Here is a 26401-nt window from a genome sequence, read left to right as displayed (position 1 = left end):
AGAAAGTACTCTTTGATTAAGTATGACGTCTTGTCGCAATTTTGCAACTTTGGCGCTAAGAGGGTTAATACAGGGGCTGTCCCATTGGTGCAACTAAGGTGGAATTAGGAAACGAACAACCTTCCGGTTACCAGACAGATTTTTTTTGCCCTTTTGGTGCATTTGTCTTATTATGTGTGCAGATATTTACTTTGTGTGTCTCTGTTTGTCCCCTACGGGCTCCCCAGCCAGTACAGCCATGGGAATGCCGGACATTTCCGCTGGATGTGGATCCACAGCAGGAGAGCGAAATCCATCACAGTCCAGCTGGCGAGAGGCCCTGTAGGACCATTCGACGGGTGTCCGGGTGCAGATCGTCCAAGTCGGAGTCTGACGCTGGGCCTTCATCACCTCTCGGCGATGACGGCGCCAAGCAAAAACAAACCAACCCACCCAAACCTACTCACCGATGAAGCCTAGACTCTGCCCACCCACCAGCTTTCAGAAACTGAAACAGCAGCAACGTAGATGAAAAAAATAAAATAAAATAAAATGAATGAAAGTCCCTGTTGTTTGATATTCAAACATCAGTAAATTCTTTCACGGTTTTTAGTGAATTGTATGGAGATATATATTAAGACCTGTTTTAATTCAGTCTTGCTTTTGGGTCACCGAAGAATAAAAATGTTTAAAAAAATAAAAAGGAAGAAAGAAATTAGCTTGAGGGCTAAACCAAAATAAGCAGCTCAGAAACGTATTGTATATCGCTGAAGAGCACTTCCCCCTTAGCATGCTGTTGTACTGAGGGGCTCAGCTTGCATTGTGTGTGGTACCCTTTCAGATTTTTCCAATATTCCACATAAAATTACTCGTTCAGCCTTGCGGTTTATAATGGAGTGATAAAACGTTAAAATGAAGCCAATAATTATGATTACAAGAGACTTGCATGAAGGTACAGATGCCTGTCTTCATTTTTAAATAATTTTTTCTCTACACATTCCCTGCTTATTATTTTAAACAGACAAACTTCCCCGTATTTGATGCCTGGGAATTGCATAAATTCCGATATCTGGTTTTGATTTCAGTCCCATGTTCTCGTGAATACCGTGGTTTGTCTGTGCCCCACTTCTGTCAAAGTGACGGAGAGAGCAGGTGCCTTCATCGCAGCCAGAAAACGAAAGTGACGAGTTGCTCTCATGCGCTTTTTAAATGCCACCGTTTGATTAGAGCACTTAATTGGTCTCTTGCACGACAATTGTCCGTAACCTTACAATCAGCACCTGAATAAACATGTGCAGGACGCTAACATTTGAGACTAGATTCCACTCGCTGCAACTCTGTAACTTATCATTGTGTAATAAACCGTGTAATTTCTCATGTGGGTGTGAATTTTGAAGCACTTGACGTTGCTATGCATGATCAGGTTAGTCCAGAGAACGTGCAGTCACTCCAATATAAACTGAAATGTGCTGACACTTGACTCGGTTTTTCTTTTGACTTAGCTCCAACCCCATTTAAAGGAGCTCTTCCATTGATTGGTCAGGTCTAAACTTCTTGTCTTCGTTTAATAAAACGCAATCTGCAATACCTACAGCCATCATCGAATCCCGTAACTTGATGTTCGAGTAATAATGTTAGCTGGAGTGCTTGATAAGAAAGGACTTGGCAAATTTTCATTTGCTGGCTCCTCAGTTGCTGTCGGTCACAGCCATGTTTTGATGAGGAATGATTTCTGTTAGTTCCCCAGTCAGTGAGTCACTGCTTGCAACTCCCTCCTGTTATTTTAACTAATACGAATGTACAAGTCTAATAGCGGACACCAGTTACTTAAGATTTTTATAAGTAGCTTCTCTGTATCCGTCGTCACACGTTTCTAGCTATTGTAGCCATTTGTTCTTGTTTAAGGGATGTCATGTAAACCAGAAATCCTTAATATATTCCTTTTCACTGGAGCGTAACAGCGATCATAGTGTCAGAGAAATCTCATCTTTTGAGGTTGTGTGGCAAATCGTAAGGGGACCATCCACGACTGTCCCATTTCCTGCTGAGAAACCCACCGCCCCTTTCATTCTTAATATCATTAATTATGGTTTTATGTCTCTTTCTGTGGGGTTCTGTGTACTTATCAGGCAAATGTACCATAAGGTTTGACTAGCTTTCAGAAGCCAATATTGTATCGTGCAAGTTATTTTCATACTTTGAATTTCCAATGTGGTGAATGAGGTTTGGGTGAGTCTGGTATATCCTTTAGCATGTAATAGTTTGTACAAAACAACAACAAAAAAAGTTTATTTTGTACATACCTTGTTTGATTCTTTACTGTGTTTGATGTTCAGGCTGTAGCTGTCCTGATTGTCTAGGGAGAAGACACATGAGAATATTTAACACTTTCTTTATGGAGAGGCAACATGAAAAAAAAAATGTTTATGGATAATTGGCCGATCTGACAGACAGGCAACGTTTGTGCTTCTCAAATTAAAAGTGAATTATATTGTACTCAAATGTCTTCCGTCTTTCTGTTGTCCTATAAATTTTCAATCCGGTTCATATATGAAGCTTAAGTTAATTCATTACAGATATTCTGCTTAGATCAATAAGGATTTGGATTGAACCTTGCATTTCTTTAACATTTATATACATTTGAGGTTTTTATATAATGTGAAACCTTTAGAAACCCATTACAATTGTTCACACTAATGTTAAAGATAAGTGCAGAAAGGTTGTGGTAACTCATTTATCTGCACTGTAATGACCTAGATAAAGGTTCACTCAGGTAAAACTACCAGAAACCGTGTGAAAGAAAGCTAAAGACCACTAATAGTTGGAAGATAAAAGCAAAAAAAAAAAATCTACAGGCATGTTCTTCGAGTTAAGTGGAAAGGCACAGCTATTTACAGTCTTTATACTGACGCCTAGCGGCCATAATATTGCAGCACGCAAATTCGGAAGAATTTGGTTACCAAATACATTTTTTTTAAAAGTGCTATTCGCCTTTAACCGTTATTAATTTACTCCGTTCCACAGTATTCGTCTTGTCGTGGTCTGAACACGAGGCGACCCCCGCCATGTAAATTAAAACCGCTTTCATTTGGCTCCTGTCCTGATGTGTTCATGATTTTATACAGATTTTTCAATAGGCTATTGTTTGTTTTTTTCACATGTGAAACTTTTTACCTCAGAAAAAAAATTACATTGTACCTTTAAGAATGTCTAGTGTTTATAACGCGTTGCGTGCACTTAATTATTAATTAATCTAAGGGGAAAAGGAGTAATCTTACAAAAACAAAGGACACAGAAAGCAGTTTAATACGGACTTTATTTCCAAATTCACGTTTACAGCAAGGAGTATCAGTGTAAACCAATTAATAAAACACATTACGATAAAGACAATCACAACTCTCAAGCTAAAATGAAGAACTGTGAAGAGAAGAGCAGAGGCGGGAAATGAAACGGAGGAGAGAGATAGAGAGAGACCTCGCGACCGGTCAACAGATTACAGAACCGTCTGAAACAGCTAAAGGGTAGAATTACTTAAAAGGCCTTATCCAGTGCCATTTTTAAACATTTTATCTGATAATTCTGTTCTTCAGCTTAACCCACACGTCTAAATGCTCAGGTTTATGTTAGCAGCATGCTGTTCAAAGGACGGCCAGTGTTGGGTTTACAGCAATCCGTCTAAAGCTTCTCACGGTCATGTGAGATATATGTGGCACTAGGCAAGTCCTTTACTGATATTGTGGATTCTGGATGCAAATTTCCCCCTATTTTACCTAATATTATATACCTCTTTCTAAATGCAAGATATACAATCTAAATGAGTAATGTAGTTTGTGTAAAGGCAGCTCTTCTGTCAAATCAGTGCAGTCACTTTCAAATGAGCATAAAGCTCTGCAATGCACTGCGGATATTAAATAAAAAGCTTAGTGTCAGACCCAAATCAGATCATCTGAACACATTCGTACATCTTTTACATCGTCCACACAATACTATTAGGAAAAAAAGAGTGCAACATAAACCTGGATTTTAGCAGGTAGCTTCATTCCTTCAGTCTTCCTCCACTTTTTTTCCCTCTTTCTTTGCATGTTTTAAGATGAGTTAAACGCTGTAGTAAAGGTGGTTTTCTAAACAGTTGGACGGGGATGTGGTGACTGGTTACTTACTATATTCAAGACCATGGGTGAAGTCCATTGCATGCTGGGAATGTGCAGCGTGTGAGCGTTGTGGTTTGGATTGATGACTATATTGAAGGCTTTAGTACTGAGGGGAGCTTGGCTAATGTGTTAAATGTCCTGCTCTGTGAATCAACTCTGTACGTGACTGAATCCATCTTAGACCACAGAGAATCTTTAAAACAGACAGTTGTTTTCTCAAATGCAGCTGATGGACACCGGGAGGCACTTTTCAGCTGTCTGTTCCCAATGAGATTTCCCGATATGGTGTTAGTTATTTTATTGAGTGCTTTGGACCAATGCAAAGGACATGAGAGGATTTCATACACATTCTTTGGAACAGCATTTTATACGCAGAAGCTGAAATCCATCAATACAGAAGCATCGTGACCATACAGAGATGAGTTAAAGAAACAATGAGAGAATGTACAGAGTGATATCAGTTTGATGGGGCTTGTGCAGGGCAAACTACTTCAGAGCTCAACAATAAGGATGACAATGTGATCCGGGGCCTGTTTAAGGCCGTCACTACATCTTATATTTGGTCTCATAAAACTTGTTAATCATAGCAATCATTTTTGTTTTGAAAACTGAAACTTCAAGCGATGTATTGGATGCACTGAAATGGTTGTCATTAATTAGTAGATATTATCAGTAAGGTTTTGCGTTATATGACATTTATAAAAAAAACAAAGCTGTGTAAAAATGAATCTTTCATGGGAGTTAAAATTTAAATTTTTTGCATTAAATAATTGTAAATAGATCATCTCTAATTTTTTAAGACAAAATGTTGCTAAAAATAAAATTAATATTTTTTATAATATTTTCCAACAAGAGCTTTATGCCAAATGTCATAGCTTTCATGGCGTTACATTTCTAATTACTTGCATTAAATCATTTTAAAAAGACAATCTCAAATTAAAATGTATATTTTTAGACACAACATATGTTGCTAAAAATGTAAACAACTGTCCAGATAGACAAAAATCCTTAATGTTGAGCCCTGTACTACAACAGCTTTATTTCAGTTTTGTATGATTTTTGTAAATTGACATTTGCTTTTTTCTCAAAAGAGTCACTAGAGGCCAAGCGAGAAGATTTCATACAGCGATGCAACTTCCAGTGCAATCGAGGACAGATAAGCCTTGAGAATTTGCTGTGGTGATGAATGAGGATGTACCGTTTTAAAGAATTCACAGACAAAGTCTGGTACAGAAATATCTAATTTATGATATTAGAATTACAGTATCCCAGACAGATCTGAATAATGATTTATCAAAGTCTTTACTATTTTATTTTGGACCAAACACACAATTGAGGTGTTTAGTGAATTTAACAGCTTTTATTAAGGAACAAAACATGCACTACAGTGACCGCTAATGTGTTTGATTGAAATAATTATATAGCAGGCCACTATTGCTGTTAAATATGTGTCCGCTACAGCCTGATTGCCTCAAGTTTTACCTAAGAGCGTTTGAAATGTTTCTGTCCTATCAAATTCATAGCCAGTATCATGGAACTGCACCCTTCCAAATCATGTAGCATGTTTGCCTTCCCTACTGCTGCATGTCAAAACAGGAGTGCATAAGTTATGGTAAATAAAAACATTCACAATAAGGCAACGAAGCAAATACAGCTTTGAAAGCAAATGTCATTGTTGTTTCTTTTAAAAAACGGGGTATTAAACAAACAAAATCAGGCTACTCAGTGCTGTAAATGACCATTTGGATCAATACACCACCAGCTCCTTTTAAATTGTAATTTTTTCTTTTGATGATACTAAGCCAATAACATCAATACCTGTCTCTCCGTGCCAGGAGGCAAAAATTATTTCACAAGCAGACAAGCCGCTGGGACAACCTTTAGTTAGGAGAAATCCGACAAGCACCTTATTTGAAAGGACTGAAGGAGAAACATTTTTAACTTTTTTTCAATTGCCGACACGCTTCGGCTGGCAGCTCACAGGCCTTGTTTAGCGAGGGAGGCCGACACCTGATCAGCTAGCGTGGACAGCTGCGGGGAGTCGGTCATGTTGATGCTGCCGGAGGAAGACACGTTGCTGAGGCGGCGGGGCGATCCATCCGTGGAAATGTCGGGGGACCGGCACACGATATCAGCGCCGTGGTCGGTGCGCGCTTTGGCTTGCTCTCGGAAATTTAGCTTGTGGCTCTCAATCTGAAGGAAGAAAATTTTGGATTAAATTGGATGGATATGAACAATTGTCAGGTTTTGTAAGATAATACATGCATAAAATAAAATTAAAAGTCGTATGTATTGTTTGGGGTTACTAAGATTTTTTATTTAGTTTATCACCAAGGCTGCATTTGTTTGATCAAATACACACTAAAACAGTAATATTAGAAATATTACGATTCTTATTTTAATATATTTTGAAATGTAGGCCTAATTTTATTTATTTTTATCAGCCATTTCTCCAGTCTTCAGTGTCACACGATCCTTCAGAAGTCATTCTAATATGCTGATGTACTGCCCTATAAATAATTTTTATTATTATCAGTGATAAAAACAAGTGTGCTTTTTTGTGGAAACCATGCTTTTTTTTATTTAGGATTACTTGATAGAAAATAAAAAAGGCATTTATTTGAAATATATTTGTAGCATCTTCACTATCACTTGTGATCAATTTAATGTCCTTACGAATAAAAGTTTTAATTTCTTTAAAAAAAAAAAAAATGGTTTTGAGTGGTAATGTGTTATAATCTGCTATCCCCGTTTTATTTTCAGAGACAGCTGAAGGTCATACTGTAAGGCTGCCCTCTAGTGGACTTACATGGACAACATGATGCAATATGGTAAGGTGGGGCTTGTATACTTATAAAGCTGCAGCACTAGTCTTCTTATAGTGATTTGCATATACCTTTTAAACCCATTTTAATAAGCATAGTTATATTTGCTCATATGAGTGGGACCAGAAATGTACAAAAACATTTATTATAAAGATAATGCACAATTGAATTGAAATAAGACTTGTTACAGTGCTGACAAAATTATTCCTAGCACAGAAGGACATAAAAACCATGACACCATAAACTGACACTTCATAATTTCTGTGATATACTTACTGAGGCCCTCTGACTTAACCAGACTGTTCCCTTCAGAGGGAAGGTCAAAGGTCATGTCACCACCATTAGAGTGAACAGCATCCCCATTAGAGGAAGCATTTGCGGCCTGCGGCTCTGCTTCCTTCCCCTTCTCCCTCTACAGCGTGGACGCCACATAGTTCACAGGGTTATGGGTAAACAAAACAAAATGGGTTGGGATGCAAATTATGAAATGAGGTTATGAAGGGATAAAACACACTCACACGAGAGGGAATGCTGGGAGATGGGGTGAAGCGGTCTCAACACTTATCAAATATTTCCAAGTAAGAGTGCCGATCTACTCTATCATCATCTTCCTTTGGATCAAATAATAATGTCCATCAATAAGTTAAGAGCAAAAACTGTTTGATCAGAAGACTAAAGTGAATCCATAATTATGATGTACTGTATCTATTGCTAGACTAAAAAATAAATACATTTAAACATGTCACCACCCACCATAAAGCATTCTTCCCGTTTCACAACAATTAAGTTGATTCAACCTTACAAGTGGACCAACTTAAAGTATATGACATTTGAATGAATTCTATGAGAGTTCTACTGATTCATTAAAAACTTTCATCTGAGATCCAGATCCATGATTTTACATAAGCTTCTTATCTTTAAAGTGCTGCAAATAGTTCGCAGATCAGCACTCCTACTTGATGCCTGAATGTTTCTGAATGTGAACGCATGAAAGCAGCAGCACAACACAGGAGCAGCAGATCACTGAATGGAAGAATGGTTAGCACTAAGCAAGGGAGCACTAGAAAATGCAGTGATCTTAAAAATGATTGAAAATGTGCTCAGTAGAGAGAGAAGATGAAGGAGAGCAAGACACTCAGCTTCTATCATCCAGTAAATCCTCTGCAGTACGTTTATTTCATTTGTTACATATATAAAATCATCCTACTTCATTCATTTAATACATCATTATAAGTAATTCATTAGAACCTATAATATTAAAGGTGCTGTATGTAAGTTTTTGACTCTACTAAAGCATAAAAATACCATAATATGTTTGCAGAAATTTAAGAAACATGCTAAGTTAACATATTTGTTTATCTGAAAAACAACGCTACAGTCAGTTGGCGGAAAACACAGCGTATTTCATTTAAATCATGTCAAGTGTGCTCGTTCCTGTTGGTGTCGTCAATCTGGCAACCTGCCTGTGCATCAAGTCTGAGGAGGAGCCGGGTGAAAATAACCCTCTCCAATATTTTGAATTTGGACTGCAATACCTAGTTCAACCACTCGGTGTCAATCATACATACAGCACCTTTAAATGTAATACCTTTAGACTTTGGTTTTGTGTGTTGAGACTACATTAATTCAGATTTAATGAGGCAAGGCTTCATAAAGCTACAGATATTTTCATTTACTCACTCTCATGTCATATGATTTTCTCCCTTTAGTGGAACACAAAGTAATTCTGCATGTCCTGGCTGTCTTTGAAGCCCGACAGCCCCCATTCACTTTCATTAAATGAGAAGAGGAGCCAAAACATTCTGCTAAACGTCTCCTTTTGTGTTCCATGGAAGCCATAAAGTCATGCAGGTTTGGAACAACATGAAGCGAGTAAATACAGACCGAGTTTAAGATTTTGGATGAAATAAACATTTAAATAAATAATGGACCACGGGATAACATTTGCTCTAGATTAGGTGCAGAACAGTAGATCTTAAAGGCATCTCAAAGAAGTTGGCAAAAATATGTGCAAAAGAAGTACATTGAAGTCTGCCAAGCAGGAGGAAGCATGCTGACCATAGCAAGATCTAACATGAAGGAAACTTTCAAGTGAGTATTGCAGATAAAAGTAGATAAAAACAGTCAAAATGCAACACATTGTTGTCTTACGCATTTGTATTATTGTGAATTAATTCTACATCCAAATGACAAATAATTCAACATAGTATTGCACATTTGTGACTCATGGCGTTGTGTTTAATAAAGTCAAGAACATACCTTCTTCTGTCCACCCTTAGGAACATGTCCAATGTTCTCCAGAGATCCAACCTTTGACTGGGCTTTGAAGTCCAACTTCTCAGATTTGATCTCCACATTTCCACCTCCTAAAATGCAGATAAAAGTGTACAACTTCTGTTTAAATAAAACCTTTCCCATTTGTTTTTAGTTTACTGGAGGTGAAGATAAAGTTAGGGATGGCGCTTCCAATCCAATAAGGTACAGTAAATAAAATGTATAAAATTGTACATTATAAAACTTGCATAAACAATGAATAAGCAATATTGGTTGTCGTGTTTGGCCTAAAAATGTCTTATGGCATTTTTTATACTATTTTTCTTCATATCTGACTGAAATCTCACCTGGTTTGTGATGAATGTTGCCCTTGGAGTCACACTTTGATTGGACGTTGCTTAGGTCGATCTTTTTGTGCACTATCTGAACCTGAAGCAAGAGGAACAAATAGAGTCAGTTATCAACCAGAGCATTTGGGAAGGAAATGAACCGCATGCTCAGGCACCTGAGGAGCTGATGATCTGGAGTAGGAAAATGACCATTATTCACAACAAAAAGGGTTCATGGGACAGAGAAGCAACTTGCTTCCATTTATAGGCCACCACAAAATAGATATAAATCCAATTTACTATACCCACACTTCATGCAAATGTAATGGAGTGACGTATTTCAATTTTGGAGTAAAGTGTGTGCATATAGACTGGGTTGACGTCACATATATGATTGACTGTATTACTGTCTGTCTGAATACGTCTTGAAGGGTATTTAGAATTGAGTAAATACCCTTTCAAACAAGAATTAAGACATGAAAATTTCCCTCTCTGTCCCAAATACTGAGTCAGAAAAGAGATTCACTCAATAAATGCATCACTCAATATTTTAGTCAAAGGCACCCAAGGGCTTATAGAGGGAAGAGACTGTAATGCAACAATGCATGTTATATCTGATTTACTGTCTCAGGAGAAATTCAGATATAACTAGATTTACTTCTGAAGGCAATACCAGCACTTGTAAGGCAACAAAACAGCATCTTTGGTAAAATGATCCAGAATAGAAGAGAAAAAAAATAGCACACCTAAGGATGAAATTATCTACAAAGCAATGTCTGAATTGAGTCGTTAAGTAGTTCAAGGTGATAAGAGTTGCAAAAAAGTGTGCGAGGAAGAAAAATTAGGTATTTGAATACAAATGAATGGATTTGAATTTGCCTTGCAAGCACTGTAATGATGCACATGCTCAGTTTCAAGCACTCAAGTAAAGATCCATATCCCTTGGAGTTTTGTTTCTGCATATCTGACTACCTGAGACCCCTTCACAATCTTCACCTGCAGAGGAATTTATGGTACATGCATGCAGTCTACACAGCAGCACATCTGCAACGCAGCAACATCAGTCAGCAATCCGGGTGCATCACCAAGAGGAACCAGGAGGAACACCAGGTAAGAGGAGACACCAACACTGGGGATTCAGGCAAATTAATTGAACCTAATTTTGAAGAAGATGTCTTGCCCAAATGCATTGCCATTGCAGGCATGCCGCAGTCCCTGGGTTAAGGTTATGAGTTTCAGGGTTTGTATTACCCAGTTATTGTATTCACTTCAATAAGTACATAGCATGTACATGTAGAAGCTAGAAACTAGCATAAGGCTAATATGCTAAAATGTAAGATTATTGTATTTGGATTATAATATTACAATAAGTTTATAATAAGTAATAAATAAGCAATTAAGTAATGTTCAGGCTCAGTAGTAAGTTAAACATAGGTGAATGAATTTTAATCTAATTTAATCTAACAGTTTAAAAACAATTATTTCATACTGTCTTTTGGCTGTGTGGGTGTTTAGCAGATAATACTTGACTTGTTGATGGAGAGCTACTTAAAAGCTTTGACTGTGGGTATGTGTGTCAGGGTTTCATTAGTTACAAAAGGTAACTATTCACGTTGAGTGTGCAGAACTGTCTTTGAAAGCTTTGCATACTTAAAGGGATAGTTCGCCCAAAAAAGAAAATTCTGTCATTAATTACTCACCATCGTGTTGTTTCAATGCCCTAAGACTTTCGTTCATCTTCAGAACAGAACTGAAGATATTTGAAATGAAATCAGAGAGGTTTCTGTTCCTCCACTGACAGCCTTTTTTTTTAAAAACGGTGTTTTAAAATGAAAACGATCCTCGTCTACACTTGCATTTTTACTGCATTTCAGAAACGTTCTCCGTTTACACTACACAACCGAAAACACATGTCACATGACCATTCATGCAGGTACAACAATGAGCATGATGTTATTGTTTACATGGTCGTCAAGCATACGCAGAGCGAATGTTGGCAGCCACGCACGCCATCGTTTTCAAAAGTCTCAGTTTTGATCCGTTTACACTGAAATGTAACCTCTGAGTTTTCAAACTAAAACGGGGTCTGCAACGTTTTCGAAAGTCTCCGTTTTTGAGGGTCGAAAACGCCAGGGTAGTGTAAATGACAGGCGTAACCGTAGCAAAAGTTTTGCGTTTTCAAATAAAAACGCACTAGTGTAAACGCAGCCTACGCAACTGACACTTGGAAGGCCCAGAAAGGGAATTAAAACATCATGGAACTGGTCCATGTTACTCCAGTGGTTCAACTATAATTTTCTGAAGCGACGTGAAAGCTTTTTGTGCACAAAAAAAAAACTACCACTTTCACAATTTTCTTCACTTCAATCTCCAACGCGCGTTCACGAGAGCTTCTTCTTCTTTTTCTCCCATCCTCGAGAGCACCACGACACATGCATGTTGTGTTGAGGCGAGAGCACAGCTCTTACGATACAATCCGTACCAGAAGCACTGTACTGTTTGCAAGCAGAGGAAGAGGAACACTGCTGTAATATTTGTAATAATCTCTGAAGAATTCGAAATTGAGGAGGACTTGCATTTTTTTGCCCAGCCTTACTTATTCAAACCAGAATATACAGACAGTGCTTTGAACCACTGGAGTAACATGGACCAGTTCCATGATGTTTCTACTACCTTTCTGGGCCTTCTAAGTGTCAGTTACTTAGGCTGTCAATGGAGGAAAAGAGAAACCTCTCTGATTTCATTTAAAATATCTTAAATTGTGTTCTGAGGATGAACTAAAGTCTTGGGGGTTTGGAACAACATGAGGATGAGTAATTAATGACAGAATTTTCATTTTTGGGTGAACTATCTTTTTAAAACTGTCTGTTAGAAATATGCAGCAGTCATAGTCAAAGCTTGAGGTGTTTAAAGGCTGGAATCCACTACACGACTTTTAAAATCTGAAAAGTTTTTTAAAACACAAGGATCACACACTACCAGACTTTCATGTTGTTCCGATCACAACGAACTCACGCAGAAACATGCACCTTGTTGCTTGGAGACGTGTGAAAAATGAAAACAACGTGTTCTAAAATCAGCTGAAAATATCAAACATGTTTGATATCCTCCGACTGGATGGAATCATAGTCTGATGCTAAAAAATCGGAGTTGAACCATCATACACTACGCAATTTTCTATGGGGTCTGACAACTCAAATCTGCAGACTGGCTCTGACATTCGGCGACTAGAGTGAACTTCTCCAGACTGTAAATCAAAACAAAAGTAGAATATCTTGTGTAACTTAGACATAAGTGGGAAATATCCTGAAGTATCTGCTCCAATTCACAAATCCTTTTACAGGATATTTCATGTACATTATGTCTGTGTAGGGTCCTATTTTAATCAGAAACAGCTGAAATATAATGCTATATTTGGTTGTTTTTCTCTTTTTTCTACACTATTTTACAACTACATCTAATGTTAACTGCTTCTAACGATACAATTTTTCAGAGCAAGGAGTTCTAACCCTACCGGTTACTCACATTACCACCACCAGGAACATGCTTGATATTGTCTTTGGATCCACATCTAGACTGAACATTGAAAAAGTCGATCTTCTTCTGAACAATAGTCACCTGGAAAAGGACAAGGAGAGTCAAGAGTGTAAACCTGATGCTTTGAGTTGAGCTGCAGATCCCAGGCTCTGCAAAAAGGTTTTTTTTTATGTCAAAAAGGACATAAAATTGCTTTTCTGTGTTGACGTACTTCCAATTTACAATCTGAAAAAGGTTAACCAACAGTCTTAACTAACTAAAAGTTAACTAACTTATAGGCTTTTCTGTCAAATATCTGAATCTAAGGAATGGGGTTCAGATAGAAATAATCCAAATGTCCACATAAAAAATGATTGGCCTACTTCCATCAGACAGGGTCAAAGTTGTCTCCTAGAGCTTTATTGTATCAAAGTCGTTCAACTTCACAATAAATGCATCCAAACCAGCTGGCTTTTTTTTCAGACATTTGATTTTACCAGTTGAAAATCAGGCATGACAGAATTACCTTCCCGCCTCCAGGTTGGTGTTTGATGTTCTCAGTGGAGCCGATCTTGGACTTGATGTTCTTCAGGTCAGGCATGGGTGCAACAGGAGCAATCGGGGCGCGAGATCTCAATGAACCAGGTGATTTAGGAGGGGTGCGCACCACTGCTACTTTCTTCACTTGTTGTCCAGGGGTAGAGGACCGACTGGCTGGGCTGTTGCAACCACTACGGTCTGGGGTTTTAGGTGAGTCAGCTGACGATGAAAAACAAAAGACCATATATTTTCCTCCTTTTTTGCTCTTCTAATTATTTACTCTTTAGTTAATTATCCTAAAGTAAAGCCTTCCAGCCAATCTTTGAAATTTTATGGAATATGTAGAAGCTGTCATGGAATTTTGTGCACTGTTTTTATTATTTTAGCAGTGCAGATTTTTCGATTGCAAGCATTCGATTGGCTACCGCACAAAAGAGGCATTTCTTTCTTTATTTTATTTTTTTTACCTCTTTCAATGGACCCTGGTCCTGCCTTCCGCTGCTCCATCCATGAAGCAGCTGCATTTCACAAATCAAAGTGGTACAAATCAGTCATGAAAATTCTCTATAAATGGAGAATCATTCCCTTGGGATTTTATAACCTATTTCAAGTAGGCAGATATTGTGTACTTCCTGAAGACTGGTTAAATCGTACACAGTAAAATGATGGGAAGGTGTGCTCACTTTTGCAGTTTGCCTTGCAGTGAATACACTGAAACACAAATACGTCCAGGTTTTACTCGCTAATTAATTTGTAATCAGTGCACTTCTATTTGTCATGTCTTGCTGAATGCTGGAGTGGGCTTATGCCTTGGGAGAATGCATTAAAAAAGGGAAATGTGTTGTAAATTGTGAGGACTCCATTGCCTGAAAGTGCTTAGTTCACATAATAACGTTCAATTTCCTTTTCAAACTGTCAGGAAGGGAAATTAAATGTCGAGTCACCAAGTACCCTTCCTTTTCATGGTATTAAACAAAGATAAATGTGGACCCTTGAAAAGATGCATCTAAAAATCACTTACCAGGGATTTTGGTGCCAACTCCTTGGGGTTTGGCACCCACTGTCTTCGTCTTGGCATCTCCAGCCTAAATATAAACAACAAAAATATTGCTAATACTAAGTCTTCTGCTTTTTTGAGGGAGTTTTTTTTTATAATTATCTAAATTTAACCATTTAAATCCAACAGTACACCCAAAACATGACAGAAATCCATTCTTTAGCTTCTCTTTCTGCTCTGGTAATAAGGATGTTCATGTTGTGAAGTCTCAGGTGCTGTAAATTCAGTCCTCTCATAGGTTTCCATTTTGGGGGGACTTTGTTGTAAAATGTTCACAACAATTTCACAGCAAATTCTCTTGGCCAATGGTTAGGGATGGCAGACAGTACTCACCGTGGCCCTGGACTCTCTTGCTCCTGCACTGTTGGGCCTTTTTACAGAGTTTGCAGAGCCTGGACTGCTAAAGCGACAAATGGTGGAGTTGAGGAAGAGACTGAGGGCTTTTTGCTGGGGATGCCTGAGACTGAAGACCCCTTTGGGGGACAGAAGTGGGTCTAGCTTTTGCATGCAGGGTTGTGGTGGGTATCTTACGTTTTTGAGATTGTGATAAAGACAAAAATGTAAAGCAATGGCAAAAAGCGGTCAGTAAATTAACTTAAAAGTTAAAGAGATTCTAAAATGCAAGGAAAAATAAAACAAAAATACCAAATTTCAAACTAAAATTGAAGATGATTTAAATTAAGTGTAAATTAATTTAAAGACAAATCAATGACTCCTCTCAGTTGTTGTGTATTTTAACTAATCTGGCTACAGACTTATAGCTGCTTTTCCCACAAACCATAATATTACACATGGTAACGACTGTACCTTTTTGTCAGGAGTTGCCCCTGCTCCAGCCTTGGCTGTAAGAAAAGAAGGAGCAGTAAATGTAAGCTCATATATTCACATTTTGGTGGCCTGAATCAAGACTTAAAACTTATCTAGATGTCAGTCTACTTGATTCAAAGAAAAGCTTATGTTGATATGTTTTACATCAGTGCTCAATGTGACTTATCAAGTCCTGTTCCCAGAAGCAGCGATTCCAGCCTTTAATTTTTCTGTGTTTGTTTATGATAGGCATTAAGAAACAAACACTTATTACAAAATGGAAATTCTGTCATCATTTACTCACACTCATGTTGTTTGAGTTTCTTTCTTCCAGGAAACAGGGAAGTTTATTCTAAATCTTATGAAGTCATTCTTTAGTTTTATATGAGAAACAGACCGGAATTACTGAAAATCTGTCCTAGCTCTTCTTGGTGGATTCATTATGAGAGTTCATGAAGGAATTCTCTTAGGAGTGATCTCTGATTCATATTTTAAATGAACTAATGAATCCAGTTCACACAACAAATGAACTGGTGAACTGGTTTGGTTTTCAATTTCAGCTAACATAATGATCTAGTTGCCATGGTAAACAGTCCAATGGAGAAGTGGGGATTTCCTTGAACCCAGTCATTCGGGTTTAGTGTAACAAGAGGGTTAGTAAATGATGACAAAATGTAAACGTTGGGCAAACTGTTCTTTTACAAGGACCTTTTTTGGCATCATTCGATTTGTGCTCGACCTTGTTTATTATTACAATATGCAAATAATTAAGAATGTTTTAACCATGTACAGGAAAAAAAAACAGTAGATTTTCTTTTCCCGAAGTAAACAGCAGTGCTTGCAAGGCAGCAAAAGAATCTTTCTATCTGTGTAAATAAAATGCACCATCAGAGCTGTCATTGCTGCTGTCATGACACTGAAGATGCATCTTATTTTATTTTGGTTTTGCACAACAAGAATCAACACATAACTTGACACCTTCAGTTGCTCTAGATGATTAAATACATAAAGATAAGAGGAGACCAGTTGCAAATTTATGCAGAACAAAAGACCAACTGCAATTCAGAATACAAATATTACAATGACATCATCACAGTCACAGTTTTGAATGGAGAATTCAGTGGAAGATGAAACCAATGGCCAATTGGTTAATTAAAATAAATTTATTTGATTTGCTTATTAATCTCTTACGTACATTAAATTTTTTTTAATTTGTTTGTTGGTTTATTTCCAAGCCTACAAAGTAAAAAGAAGAAGTGTGGAGAAGATGAGCAGAATGATTCAGCAAGTTGCCTTGCAAGCACCAAACTTAGTTTGCTAGATTGCTGACTGCCAAAAGATTGCCTTGAGATCGTTTGCACAAATGAATTTCACATTATTGAGTGAGCTTGTCTGATCTTTTTGTAGAAGATGTCTGCACAGCTGTGGGAGACATTTAGAGGGCTTTTGTCTTGAACCCAGCAGCAATTGCTGACCTTCTCCTTTCAGCATGTGTTATAGTCAAAACCCCATTAACATGGGCCTTTGGGTCCACTTGGTTGTGTTTAATAAAATAGACATCTGGGAAAGGGGTGGACCCATAAAGGTAAAGCACAGTTCTGTGAGTGATACATTCAATATACATGCACAGGTGACATGCAACAGAGAGGGGCAGGTGAAAACTGTGCCAGCGGTAACGGTCAATCAATGCACAGAGTTAGTCACAGACACAAGCGAAATAACACTGACCACACACAGAGACGGAAGTAGAAGAGATAGACACACAGTGCACAAAGGATCAAGAGAGAGAGAGATTTTGTGGCTACAAGCAGCCCGTTTCTTCAAACGAACACTCTTATCGTAGTGTGCGCTTTTCAGAAAGGGTGCTGCATAGTTCTACTGATCTACTTTAAAAAGAAGAAAAGGGAAGGAGAAATAAAGAAGATCTGTGAGGGGTTTGGAGGAACAGAATGGAAAAACAGACCTTTGGATGGGACACTTGTTTTTCTGGCCGGAGCAGCATCTTTAGAGGGAGTTTTCTGAAGTTTGGGAGCAGATTTAGGGGAAGGAGTGGCAGCAACTGAAGCAACGAGTTTCTTTGTTTTTTTGGCTGGAGATTCTTTGACAGGAGCTGCTTTGCTTTGTGCTTTTGTGGGCATTACTTGGGCGCTGGGCTTAACGGCATCCTTAGCTTTGGCGGCAACAGGTTCGGTTTTGGCAACAGGTTCAGGAGTGGCAACAGGCTCAGGAGTGGCAACAGGCTCAGGAGTGGCAACAGGCTCAGGTGTGGCAACAGACTGGACCTTTTCCGTATCAATGTGATCATCATCGCTCGTCTCCAAATATTTCTCCTGCTTGATCTCTTTTGCTTCTTCAGGTTCTCTATGTTCCTCTGCCTTAGGCTCCATCTTGGGTGCAGCAACTTCTTGAGAAGACAGAGGAACGGTGGTCGCCTCCTCTTCTTGTTCAGGTTCTGGTACCTCTACTTCCTCTTCTTCCTCCCGAGCATCAGTTTGGAAGTCTGTTAGAGATGATTCCTCTTGGGTACGGTCGGCAGCAGCACTGGGAGAAAGAGGTGATCCCGGATCCGCCCTGCAGGAGTCGGGGCTCTTGCTTTCTGGTGGTGTTTTGTCAGAGCTGCATTCCCAGCCCACAGGACCACCCTGATGACCGGGATCCTGAGGTTCTGTGTAGTCAAACGATAGGCCACGTTTTTTAGCTTCCTCTGGGGTCATGCGAAGATGAGTAGGGGTTTCATGTTCGTCATGAATGTTGTCGTCTTTCTGGGTTGACAAGTCTGGGGTGACAGAACTGGGCACCAAGGAAACTCCAGTTTCTTCCTCTTCTTCATCACTTACTACTTTGTCCTCTTCTTCATCCTCTTTTATGTTGATAGCACTTTTGGGAGCTTCTTCCACACCAGGAGAAAATCTTCTCTCAGACTTCTCCATTTCATTTTCTTCTTTCTCCTCCTCCTCAGATCCACCGGCACTATGATGGTCAGTCATCTTTTCTGAGGGACTCCTCTTCACCTGGCTGTCAAAACCCGTGATGCCTGAACCCAAATCATCAGCAAGAGTGGTCGGTAGTGGATGTGGAGACATTGGAGACTCTCTTGGGCTGACAGAGCTCTCCTTTTCCCCATTCTCTCGCTCTCCCTCCCCATCCACTGATGCCGCACTGCTCCGGCCACTCTCGGGCGGCCTTCCGGGTGTTAACTCTTCTGATGACGTGAAAGGCAGAATAATGGGAACAGCCACAGACAACACTGCAGAATTAGCAACACTCAACCACCCTCTCTCCACAGTTAACATTAGAAGCAGAAAAAGAAAAGGAATCAAGGAACTGAAAGGAACTAAAAGCACAGAACCACATAAAGGGCTCAACCACAACACAAAACACAAGTTTCTGTTTTCATGTCAAGTTAAACAGTCCAAAAATCTGTTTTTACACACTATACTTTGAGTTAAAGGCACTTTTACAAAATTGTTGCTTGGTAATCTAAATTAGCAAGCAGTACATTACAACATGGTTTGTACTTAAAAAAAAATTGGTTACTACAGTGGCAAAAGGAGAGGGTCAGTACAGTAGGGTCAAGGGGTTATGGGATCAATGCTTATAAAAGTGCCTCTTCACTCATTCAATCACAACAAAAACAATCAAAACCATAAATAACAGTATTAACTGGCCAATCAGACAATATCCACAATGACCCACAACATCTCTGTGAGCTTCAGTGTGTAAAGCAAAATGACCAGTGAAGCAATGAATTGGTGCATTGTCCATTAGCAAGTATCATTTAATGCACGGATAGAACCTTCTGGATCTGATCTGAGCAGTAAATCATATGTTTCACATTGTGCTGTGAATGGATTTGAAGGAGTATGCATTCAATTATAGTTTTAATTGAAAGCCTTGTTATTCTCAAGACTTTTCATTTCTTAGATACAGTGGTGCAAGATAAAGCCAATATAAACAGATTTAATTAGAAATAATATAGAAGTGGTTCCCATTAAGATCTCTTATTTGATTTTTGCATGTATGCGCAAGCAATGAAATGAAATTGTGGTGGTATATGAGCCCATGTTTGTTTAGATGTAAATCATCTGAACTTTTACATTGCAGGGGGATAGGGGGGTGGTGAGCCCACCATACTTTCTCCAGCTCCTGCTGTCCCTCCAGACCAGTCAAAGTTGTGTGATCACATGGAAGCAAGTCAAAAGAACAGATGAGATACGGAGAACATTAACAGCAGCTTTGGGATTCTTTTGCCCAGTTTGGTTGGTGAACTGATCTTTTTACGTATAAGTAATTTTGCTAATAAAATGCCTTGTAAAGATGCTGATTTTATGTCCTCTATGGGTGTCAGACAAGCACACTGCTTATCAACCTATAAATCACAGGAAGCAAAGAAAAATTTTTTTTTTAAGTTAACCCTTCCTCAATAGCTTTAAAGTAAAATGGGTGTATCATATGAAATGAATGGAGAAAGTCTACATTATGAATGACTTTATAGACATTTGATCTCTCTGGCAGTTCATAACAAGCAAGGAGCTATGTAAAGTGAACTTAGTAGCCATTAAAGTTGCAGACCCATTTCAGCCGTACTGCAAACATCAGCAACATGTTCTTTAACATTAAATATTCAGCTGATGGCTAATGGTAGTCTAATACATTTACATCGCTCCCAACTTCATAGAACCAAAGCATACAACATGTGTAACGCCATCTTAATGCCTTTGTCTCAACTAGACTGCTAATTCTCTGACAAGATCAATGAGTTTGTGGTTCTGGGAAGTAAATGATAAATGAAGCTTGTCTTCAAATTGAAGTCCATTCGCTCAGACCTTGAACTTTTGTGAGGTAATTATACTGTACGTCCTATGTAATGGCAGAAGGTGGTCTTATTGATATTTGTGTGTGTGTGTGTGTGTGTGTGTGTGTGTGTGATTATTTATATTATTATTATTATATTGTGTGCAAATATATTCATTTGTGCAATTACTGTATACTATAAATTCTAATTTAAATTCAAATAGTGCAATTAAAATAAATTAAACGACTACAGAATTCCATTAAATGTGCATTATTATATCTCTCTTTTGTGAGCAGTATTGTTATGTGACTGCTCCAAATAAACTCAGATGTGTGAAGAACATGTGAAGGCTTCTGTAGTGTAAAGTACAGCGTTTTGATTTCTCTTTTTTAAATTCATGCAAGTGTAAATATTTTTGGCTGTTACAAGTTTTGGCATTTGACAATGAAGCGTTTCGAACAGAAATATATTAACACTGCAATATTCTATAATAATAATAATAATTAGAGCTTTTATTAACTCTTTTGATTTAATAATAGCAATAATTCTTCAAATTATTATTTTATTATTATTACAGCCTATATGTCCGGGTCACGGCACCAGGCAGGTACATCTATCTAAGCCATTAGCAATTCTAGTGCTTATTTCATTTACTCACTTACTGATTCACCGTGTAAAATACCAAATGGATGCTCTGGGCACTACTATTTAGTCTAGTACGCACCCTGCCCAGAACTTACATTATTCTCTTATGCAAAAGGAAGAGTAGAGTAGACCTGCCTAATTGCTCTATGACAAGTATTCTGGGCTTTTACTGTCCTTGAATCATTTAAAGAGATAGTTATGTTGCTCAGGAACACTACTTCCTTTTGCTACTGCATTTTGCAACGTTGAAGGCATGCAATTAGCTTTCAGTGAATTTTTTCAGTGCTACTTTACATCAGCATATCACAGCATCAGCGAAAAGCAACTCAACTCAAGTTTCCAAAAAGCTTCAAAGAACATGGCAAGGTCACTCCTGAGAGCTTCCAGGCTTATTGCTGGTCCAAAAAAGTCAATGTAATTTTCACTGTTAACAATGTAATAAGCATTTATTTTTGGAAACTTGTTATAAGCATAAATTCTTATGTTAGTGTTAAGGTTCCCACTGTTTATACCATGACTTTTCCTATTGTTAATTATTATTACATATGTTTTTTTTTAATAATTGTATAGAGATTTCGTCAATGATTTCTATTTGTACATTAGTCGGTTTGTAAAATCACAAGAGGTTTGAACGTGGCTCAATGGAGGATTTGGCTTTCTCCATAAATAGCATAATCAGGGAAATTTATTGTCACTATAAATTTGTTATATAATTTCTATGACATTTAAAGTTGTATTACTTTTCCAAGCCTCTTTCAAGTTCTCAGATTTTTTCCATATTTTCCATGACCGTGGGAACCATATAGCCTGGACTTGGGAAAATTATAAGAGAAAAAATGTTTATGTTAATAGGCATTAAAATTAAAACTGCAAAACCACCTGGAAGAGCCGTACGTTGGAAATCAAAGCATAGTAACAGGATAAAAGCAGCATGTGTGGACGATAAATGGCTAAGTATCTAGCACTCTCATTTATCCATGAGAAATATGAGAGACTGGCTTTCATTGCAAAAAACATTCAAGTGCCAGTTATTTAATGAATAATTTCACTGATAATTATGCAGAAAATTTAATTTGATTCATACTATGTAGTTGCATTGCATCCTTGGGAAATGAATCAAAGCTGTGTCCAAAATGAAAGTCAAATCAGTAGCGTAATAGGGAGTAATGGGATCAAGGGAACGGGCCCTATGAAGCTGAGCAACAGACAGGACAGTACAGGGAAGTAGAGCGGCACAGCTGTAGTTAAGTGTGGAGGGTCATACCCAATGGCACATCTTTATCAAAGGAGGGTTTGGGTTCGGAGTCTTCAAAAACAGGCTTTGGGATGGTCACTTCAGTCGTTGGTTCAAGTGTGTCCTCTATGAGAGAACGGTGAACTTTTAGTTTGGACAGCAGAGGACTGAGGTGGTTTAGATGGCAAACAAAGCAAAAATTATATTTCTATTTCCTTATATTCTTCTAGCTGTCTTCTAAACAAAGGATGAAGTACAACAGGACCTCGATGCATCTGTTAGTATGTTCTTAAGACAAAACAGCTTTTCTTAATGGGTAAACTAACTCTAAAAGTCAGCATCATGCTGAAAATCGACACGTATCAGAAAGGCGGGGCATAGAGGAGAAACAATAATGTACAGTATGTGGAAAATAATGTGTTTTTTGAACCTTAAACGGCATTAACACATTTCATTACACCAAATACACAAAATAATGTTCTTTTTAGCAACATCATATGACCCCTTTAACTTTATTTTTACAGAATTTGTCATTTTAGAGTCATTCTGCACTGATGACTTCTGCCAGCACAATTGAGCTGGAATTTCAGGTTGCTGGTTGATAAGAAGGTTTCGTCTGTGCTCTGTGAGGGAGCCTGGGGCTTGCTGAAAGCTTGTCAGTTGTGCCAGAACAATCCATTAAGTTTTTTTGTAAACTATGACCTATTTCCTCACATCTGAGTCTCATCCAAGCATATATCATCAGAAACCAAAAAAACAAATCTACAATTAATGTTATATGACCAAATTTAAATTGAAAATAACTATTATGAACACACAATGCAGGCAAGACAAAATGTCTTATAAAAGCTATTCTTAACTGAACATAATTTTCCGACAGTTGAAGACATCTCTTTTGTCCAAAATCCTTAGGATAAATTTTTTTTTTTTTGTTATAGCAAATATATTTACAAAGCAAGTTCTTGCATAGCTAGGAAAATATATTTTCTACATAGATATTTCCACAATTTTTCCATGCAGTTTATTCTTTTCTCTGACCTTCCCAGACCTGGAAATCGTGTAATTTTTTCCTTTTGTTTCCCAGGTTTTCCATTGACGGTGGGGATGCCTTAAAATTGAAGGGTTTGTGTACCACATTGTCATAAGACTCACAATCACTGTGTAAACCATCTCTCTGAAGGTGAAAATTGTGATTGTCATCTCCATTGTCCTTCAACACATGGAAAATAAGGCCCAACAAATATATTCAACAAGACATTTTGCCACCGACCTGAATGAATGAATATCTTCACAGACATTTGAAACCAACACATGGCTGAGTGGTGTCACTGTCAGCATATGTGTCAGGTTTCTCAGTATGAGACGAGACATAAGCAAAAAACCACACTGCCATGAGTATCACTCAGCTCTTCTGTGCTTTTGTGGGGAAAAGGGGGTTTTCAGCCTTACAATTTTTTCCTCTTTTTATTACAGTACCTACATTTTATTTCCTCTTTATACAGACCTTTCACTGGCCCATCACCCGTTCCCATATGTGCTGCTCTCCTATTCTTCATGTCTTGTTGATGGCTGTCATCGATGGTCATGTTGCCTACACCAGATGCTATGTTGTTCCCAGGAGAGTGCTGAGAGTCACCCACCTGTCCAGAATTCATGTGGTCCTGATGGTCCATTTTGAGATGATTTCAGTCTGTAGAGTTAAAACAGAAAACAATTATCAGAGATTTAACGTGGCAATGTGACAAATAAGTACTGCATTGCCTTTTAGCCACAAGATGTTTCCTCCCTCACATTAAATTAATATTATTAGTAGCATTATCAGAGTAATGTACATATGCACAGACATATGTAGTTGTTTGTTTGTTTGTTTGTTAGGCTTGCCGCAATAGACGGTGTTGACGGTGATACCGGTGTTAAGCCGCAACACCGGTTACGTCACTTGCCCACCGCGTCACCGACCCCCACCGTCGTTTAGATTTTTTATAGAAATAAAAATCTTTTAGTTCAGTAAAAGAACAGACACTATGTATTTGTTTTGTTAATAAAAGAGTTCTATGTTTTATATACGCTAAAGTGAGTTTGACGTTGTATTTTGTTGTTGCCTTCAAGCAATTGACGCGTAACTGACGCTAATTCAAAAGTGAAAGTAAAATGCGCACGGCGCTTTTAAGCTATTTAAAAGCAACGGAAAGCAAAGGAAAAGAGGGAACATTCAAACGAACTAAAAACTAACAATTGCTTTACGCCGAATTGCCGCTATTTCAAAGTGAAAGTAAAATGCGCACGCTGCTTTTACAAGCTATTTAAAAGCGAAGGAATGCTAGGAAAAGAGGGAATGCCCCGCCCCCACGGTGATACCGGTGTTGTCACACGTCGATTAACCGGTGGGAAAATTTCCTCACCGTCACAACCCTATTAGTTAGTTGATTGGTTGGTTAGTAACCTTTATTAAACTATGATAAAACTAAAATGTTAGATGTTAGTTATTTAGTTAGTTGAGATTAAAAAAGGTGATCTGGCTCAGGCAGGAGCAACGATCATAACTTGTTCCAGTGTGTGATACAAAGACTTACATAGAGTTATAAGTTAGGTTGTTGGTTTGTCCGTTGGTTAGTAAGCTTTATTTAACCAATAAAATTATGATGTTAGTTGGCTAACTTTGTTAGCTGAGATTAAAATAATGACCTGGCAAGAGCAAAAAACACAATAACAAGAAGAGTCCATTATTCTGACATAAATAGAGTGGGGGAACTATGACGTCAGAATCCGGAAGTGTAATTCGCCGCGGGTTCCTTCGAGATTTTCAAGTAAAGTAAAATAAAGTTTGTGGTAAACATAACTTGATGATACTTTTACATTTTGTTCTACACTCAAATTTTGAAGGAGTTATGTTCATTTTTGAAAACTTATGTTTTTAATAAGTAACTAGATAAGAACGTTTGGGCTGTGAGTGTGTGCAGTTTACATTGTAAAACAAAACACAAAAGTATCGTCAAGTTATGTTTACCACAAGTTTTATTTTACTCATTAATTGAAAAACCCCACAGGAAAATCTCGAAGGAACCCACGGCGAATTACACTTCCGGGGTTCTGACGTCATAGTTCCCCCACTCTATAGGACTTTAGATGTAAACTAAAAAATGAATTATTACAGCTAACGAACAAAGCAAGACACAAAAATGGCATTCAAATACCATAGAGACAATTTGCGAACTGCAAATTGGGGTGTTAAAACTTCTGCTAAAAAGAAGAACAGCCAGATGCGTAGTATCATTTGACCAAAGACTAATGACAACTGTTTAAAGAGAGACAAGATGAGTAAGCAAATGTTAGACCACAAATCAGCTGATAAATAAACCCAATGTGAGCAGTGAGCATTCAGTCTAAGCATTCAGTAATTCTTCTGTTCTGCTCAGTTTGATTTTTATTTGTTAAAATGTGTATCCTTTATGTAAAACAAGTTATTTTATGTGGTAAAAAAAACTATAAATTATAATTAAAAGTTAATTTCAGACTCTTACCAATGTTTAAACATTCCCATGGTACAAAGTGAATATCTGCCATGGTGAATGAAGCACACAAAGGGCAATAAGATTACAGGAAAGAGCAGGAAGTGGTAAGAGACCTTTCTTCCTCAAAAATAGCTTCTGGTATACAGCTTCTTAACATTTACAATACAGCTTCTTAACAACAACATAATTGCAAATGTGCACATGGTCTCCATTATAGGTAAAACCAATAACTGACTGACAGAAAGCCAATCCAAGTCTCTCTGCCAGACATAGAAGGTACCAGAACCTTTCATCCAGTAAAGAGAGCAGGACGAGATATTATATGAAGGTATTAAATGATGGATTGATGGCACTGAGATTTCCTTTTCTCTTAAAGCACGCCCAGAGCAGGGCACGCAAAATTTCAAAATCCCTGGTAGCCCTTCTGGCAGTCATTCTTCAGATTTTGGTAGCCCAAAAATGAATTTAACTAGCCCGAATAAAAGATATTGTATTTTTTCTTCAAACAACAAGTCTCTAACAAGAGTAGGGGTGCAACGGATCACAAATCTTACTGTTCGTATTATAATACATTATCATATCACATTTTGAGTCACAAATCGGATCATTTTTCAGATGAGCAAAAAAAAATGGTTCTTTAATAGGCCTATTTAAGTAACACTTATTATTTCGATACCACAGCAAAAAACTTGTAGCATATAGGGATGTAACGATTCACTCAACTCACGATGTGATAT

The 26401-nt window shown here is 37.9% G+C and overlaps 2 protein-coding genes and 1 long non-coding RNA gene across 9 annotated transcripts in view; 1 reads left to right on the top strand and 2 right to left on the bottom strand.

Annotated features, from left to right (window-relative positions):
- LOC107754301 (KAT8 regulatory NSL complex subunit 1-like) overlaps window positions 1–2475 on the top strand; it is a 98718-nt gene extending 96243 nt beyond the window's left edge. Inside the window, exon 15 of the mRNA XM_016570689.1 lies at window positions 219–2475. Coding sequence (XP_016426175.1) covers window positions 219–452 — 234 coding nt within the window. The 3' untranslated portion in view covers window positions 453–2475. The remainder of the gene's footprint in view (window positions 1–218) is intronic.
- An 802-nt stretch (window positions 2476–3277) lies between these two features.
- Window positions 3278–4814, bottom strand: LOC107754303 (uncharacterized). The gene is made up of 2 exons (XR_001641570.1): window positions 3912–4814; window positions 3278–3867 (listed from the first exon to the last, which is right to left on the bottom strand). It is a non-coding gene; the product is annotated as an uncharacterized LOC107754303 (long non-coding RNA).
- A 940-nt stretch (window positions 4815–5754) lies between these two features.
- LOC107754302 (microtubule-associated protein tau-like) overlaps window positions 5755–26401 on the bottom strand; it is a 36579-nt gene continuing 15932 nt past the window's right edge. For 4 of the 7 annotated variants that reach the window (XM_016570690.1, XM_016570692.1, XM_016570691.1 and 1 more), the window contains 11 exons: window positions 23657–23842; window positions 22183–22278; window positions 17442–18680; window positions 15479–15513; window positions 14636–14699; window positions 14082–14132; window positions 13601–13833; window positions 13084–13176; window positions 9577–9658; window positions 9215–9321; window positions 5755–6323 (listed from right to left, as the gene is read on the bottom strand). In XM_016570690.1, coding sequence (XP_016426176.1) covers window positions 6108–6323; window positions 9215–9321; window positions 9577–9658; window positions 13084–13176; window positions 13601–13833; window positions 14082–14132; window positions 14636–14699; window positions 15479–15513; window positions 17442–18680; window positions 22183–22278; window positions 23657–23825 — 2385 coding nt within the window. In that variant the 5' untranslated portion in view covers window positions 23826–23842 and the 3' untranslated portion in view covers window positions 5755–6107. Of the gene's footprint in view, window positions 6324–7231; window positions 7368–9214; window positions 9322–9576; window positions 9659–13083; window positions 13177–13600; window positions 13834–14081; window positions 14133–14635; window positions 14700–15478; window positions 15514–17441; window positions 18681–22182; window positions 22279–23656; window positions 23843–26401 lie in introns of all 7 variants that reach the window. The other 3 variants (XM_016570694.1, XM_016570696.1, XM_016570697.1) reach the window with 3 other exon arrangements.

The sequence above is a fragment of the Sinocyclocheilus rhinocerous genome, unplaced genomic scaffold (genome assembly GCF_001515625.1).
Source record: "Sinocyclocheilus rhinocerous isolate Xijiao unplaced genomic scaffold, SAMN03320098_v1.1 scaffold832, whole genome shotgun sequence".
NCBI classification, from domain to species: domain Eukaryota; kingdom Metazoa; phylum Chordata; class Actinopteri; order Cypriniformes; family Cyprinidae; genus Sinocyclocheilus; species Sinocyclocheilus rhinocerous.
This window is presented reverse-complemented; position numbering and strand designations above follow the sequence as displayed.